The 4,316-nt window shown below is 42.8% G+C and overlaps 1 protein-coding gene across 1 annotated transcript; it reads right to left on the bottom strand.

The window, feature by feature from the left end:
- Positions 1–3,034: 3,034 nt before the first annotated feature.
- On the bottom strand, positions 3,035–3,572 carry LOC141816358 (putative pentatricopeptide repeat-containing protein At3g11460, mitochondrial). Its single transcript, XM_074704151.1, has 2 exons — positions 3,397–3,572; positions 3,035–3,317 (listed from the first exon to the last, which is right to left on the bottom strand). The coding sequence occupies exons 1-2, from the start codon at positions 3,570–3,572 to the stop codon at positions 3,035–3,037; spliced, it is 459 nt and encodes a 152-aa protein (XP_074560252.1).
- Between the last annotated feature and the right edge of the window lie 744 nt (positions 3,573–4,316).

Genomic DNA, 4,316 nt, shown 5'->3' with positions numbered 1-4,316 from the left:
GCTGGAATGTTTTTAATGCTGCTTTTGAGTGTGCAGATATACAGGACAGGTTATGGAGGAAAATTCAAATGGATGGTGAGAGTTCCAAGGCGGGCTTTTGAGCTGTCTCTTCTGCAGGGAGAGTTCTGTGACAACGGACGGCAGCTGGTGTCAGCTTTTGTGCAGGGATCCGTTGGGCACAAGAACCAAGCAGAGGCTATAAGAGAAGCGAGAAGCAGCGCTGAGGAAGAAGGACTCACGCATTTACTGTTGATCATCCTTGAGAGCTCAGAAGCGCCATTGCCAATCTTACGAGAGCCTGATCGTGAATCGAAGAAGAGGAAACAAGAGCAACGTCCTGTGTTTGGAGGAACAGGCTTGTGCTGCTAGCTGTTCTTGTTGGCTCTGTCTAGAGCAACGTCCTGTGTTTGGAGGAACAGGCTGAGCAGCAAGCGGTTCTTGTTGTCTCTGTTGTCCGATCTTTGATTCATTGTATTCTCCTTGTCTTGAGCTTATCTTTGTATCATTTGAGACAATCTGTGGAGAGGTTCCTCCACCGAGAAGGAGAAGATTATAGCCGATATTTATCGGGGTCTGATCTGCCGAAAGATCGAGGGATCGTCCACCTTACGGACACGCCGAGGAGTAGGAGCATCATCTCCGAACCTCGTAAATCCTTGAGTTAGCGTGCTGATCTTCAGTCTTCGTGTTTCTGATTATTCATTCCGCTGTGCTAACGAAGACGAAGGAAGAAAAGCGAAAAGTGTGGACGGCTATTCACACCCCCCCTCTCTAGCCGGTGTCCAAGAGATCCAACATTTTAGGGCTCAAATCTGATTAAACTCAAGCTCAATCGCGATCAAATCAAGCCAAATCAAGCCAATTTGCCCAAATTGATCAAGCCAACATGAGGACATGACCTAGATCAAGCCGGATTAATATCCTTAAAATTTTTAGAAGCCCTAAGCTGCCCTAGAGCCTAGATCACACTACTAGAAAAATGTTAATAGACAACGCGGAAAAAGCGTTGTCTTTGTGGGTTAAAAAGCGTTGTAAGAGGCCCTGTTGTAAAAGGGGTCCCTCAACGACAACGCTTTTTAAGCGTTGTCTTTGTTAACATCGACAACACCTTCGCAACGCAGAAAAAGCGTTGTAAATATTACAACGCTTTTTGCGACGCTTTAAAAACGTTGTTTTTAATAGGTATGACAACACATTTTGCAACGGTTAAAAAGCGTTGTAATTTTGTTACAAATTGCTTGGGTATTGTAACGTTTTAAAAAGCGTAGTCTTTTGTTTTTTTAGCAGTAAATAAGAAACCAATATATTTTGTAAATACAAAACTATTACATACAAAATTTACTAAATGACTTCCATATACAAAAACATTATCTATTATATTTACATAAAACCATTGTTACAGCAGGTTCATAACATACAAGTTCATAACACATGTCCATAACATACAACTTATACAAAAGTTGTAGCATCGGGTCCATAACATAAAGGTACAACTTCAAGTGACAACTTCCAACATAGAAGCTCCATAACATCCATTGATGGTACATACACAGCGACTTCTCTATCACACAACAGCAGGTCCATAACAAAGGTTACAACGCAACAGAATAATGTCCAACAGCAGCAGAAATAGAACAGGTGCATCACAACATTAGCAGCAGAATAGAATTGCAACAGGTGCATCACCAAGTAACAGCAGGTCCATCTGCCAAAGACCAGCCTACCAAAAGATAACACTAACTTATTCCAGTTACTACATGTACAAGATAATATCATACAAGATCTCCGCAAAATTGTAAAAATGAAAACCTAAACTCATACAAGTACTTGCCTTCTTTAATTCTTCTATGTCTTTACTAGATTTATTAATGATGGAGCATATCCGAGCATGTGCATACAAAAGGTAGACAACAGTATTTCCCTGTTCAAATAACATATAGCATACAAAAGACTGAACAATAAAAGTAAAAATAAAAATATACAACACAAAAAGAATCCATCGGTAACAAAATATCAGATCAACTTTAAAAGCATATTGTTGATGTATCATGTATGTTTTTCAGTTCGAGTGCCCAACGATTAAGAAAGCAATAAAAAAAACAACAAACAGGACTTTGGTTCATGATATTTTCATAGATCTACAACACCAAGGACTATTAGGTCTTTTAGAATGAATTAGATCTAGTCAATTTAATAGCTTAAGTTAAAAAGATAAAATATTCTATGGAAAAATAACAAAAGGAAGAAAGTGATATAACTACTCAATCAGGCCTAGAAACTATATTAGCTTAACAATATAACCATAGGCAGAGTAAAAAAATAAGAGATACCTTGTCATTCAACATCAGATCAAAACTAAATGTATAGTTTGTCAAGCGATTGTTCTTCAGGTCTGCATATCTGTTTGAAAATGATATTAGAAGTTACATAGAAATGAATTATGAATTATCACAGGCAATAACAGGAGCAATGATAAGCTTATGGAGAACACAATAAAACTAAAAAACTATTTGTTGAATTGAGACACCGTTACAACTTACAACTACATGTGACAGATCAAACAGTAGCTGTACAAGCTAGAATAAACCATTCATTATACATACACTGAAAAACATATCTAAATGTTGCTGCTGACCAACATCAGTAATGTAAATAATCCACTCAGCTTTCTCTTCCTTTAGCCGGTACCTCCAAAAATCATGAGAAAAAAGGCATTCAGAAAAAAGGCAACAGAGAAACAAAGAGGCTTTGCTGAAATTTGGCTGAAGTGATCTGCTGAAGAAGAATATAGTAAGAATGTTACCATTGATAATCACCGAACTTTCCTTGGCAAGCCGCAACAATGGGCTGAACTTCATCTGGGAATAACGATTCAAGGGATTCTTTCACCGCACATTCACCTGGAATTTTAAATGGCAATGCACTAACCATAACGACTTCATCAGGCTTAATTCCTTCCTCCAACATTTTATCAAACAGAAACAGTGCTTCATCGCCATGTCCATGTCTGCCATATCCAGCAATCATTGCTTCGCTATGAAACTATGGTTCTCTTATGCATTTCGTCGAATACTTTACGTGCTTGAGCCAAATCTCCACACTTGGCATGCATATTGATGAGTGCATTCTTTATGTGAGTGTTGGAAGCATATGAATCTTTTTGGTTGATGGAATTTTCTATTCTCCGTCCGATGGAGTAGGCGCCAAGGTTGGCGCAGGAGGAGAGCACACCAATGAGTGTGATGGCATCTGGTTCTACTGAGGGAGATTCCTTCATCTTGTCGTAGAGAGCTAACACTTGATGCAGCGAGGCCATTCTGGGCATAGCAGGAGATCATAAATGGCGTTCCAGGAAACAAGGTCTTTTCGTCTCGTTGGTCGGGCATTTCGTCGAACAGTTGGCAAGCAACATCGACGGCGCCGATTCTGGAGAAGCACGAAAGCAGGCAGTTCGAGACTGATGGAGCGGAGGCGAGAGAGGAACCCGAGGCGACGCCGTGGAGCGGCGGAATTCGAAGCTGGAGGAGCGGCGGGTAGGAGCGCGAGGAAGGTGACGTCGTCGAAAGGGACATCCGCAAGTCGCATGCGGCGGAAGGTGGCAGGGCGACGGGGGAGGGGAGGGGAGGATGCGAGGGCGTGGCCGGAAATGAGGGCGGAGGCCGACGAGCGTGCTTCGGCAGCAGGGAGCTCGTCGAGGAGACGGCAAGCGAGGGGGAGGAGGCGGAGGCGGGAGGTAGGCGGTGACGACGGTGGTGAGGACGAGGGCGTCAGCGGGAAGGAGCCCGGACTTGAGGGAGATGGTGTGGAGGTGGAAGGCGGCGGCGGGAAGGGAGAGGGCGGCGGCGGCGAGAAGGGCGGAGGGGAGGAGGGAGGCAATAGGGATGGGCAGCTGAGGGTACCAGAGAAGGGTGTGGCGGAGAAGAGCGAGCTAGAGGTGCGAACGGGAGAGGGACGAAACTGGGGCGGGAGAAGAGAAGAAGAGGCGTACGCACGAAGGAAATCGGCGGACTCGCCCGAAAAAACCCTGGATATAAACTCTCTAAACCCTCAACGACAACGGTAAACGACAATACTTTTTAAAAGCGTTGTCATTGGCAAAAAAACCCGCTAAAAGACAACGTTTTCGACAACGCTTTTTTAAAAAGTGTTGTGGTTGACCCAAAATCAACACTAATAGACAACGCTTTCTAAACAAACGTTGTCTTTTAGTTTTCAAAGACAACGGTTTTGACAAAAAGCGTTGTAAATTGAAAAACCACAACGCTTTTGCTAAAAACTGTTGTCTTTGGAGCGTTGTCTATTAACTTTTTTCTAGT

This window comes from Curcuma longa, unplaced genomic scaffold, assembly GCF_044706935.1.
Source record: "Curcuma longa cultivar G26 ecotype Majalengka, Jawa Barat unplaced genomic scaffold, ITB_CL_G26_1.1 contig_16282, whole genome shotgun sequence".
In the NCBI taxonomy this organism is placed as follows: Eukaryota; Viridiplantae; Streptophyta; class Magnoliopsida; order Zingiberales; family Zingiberaceae; genus Curcuma; species Curcuma longa.
This window is presented reverse-complemented; position numbering and strand designations above follow the sequence as displayed.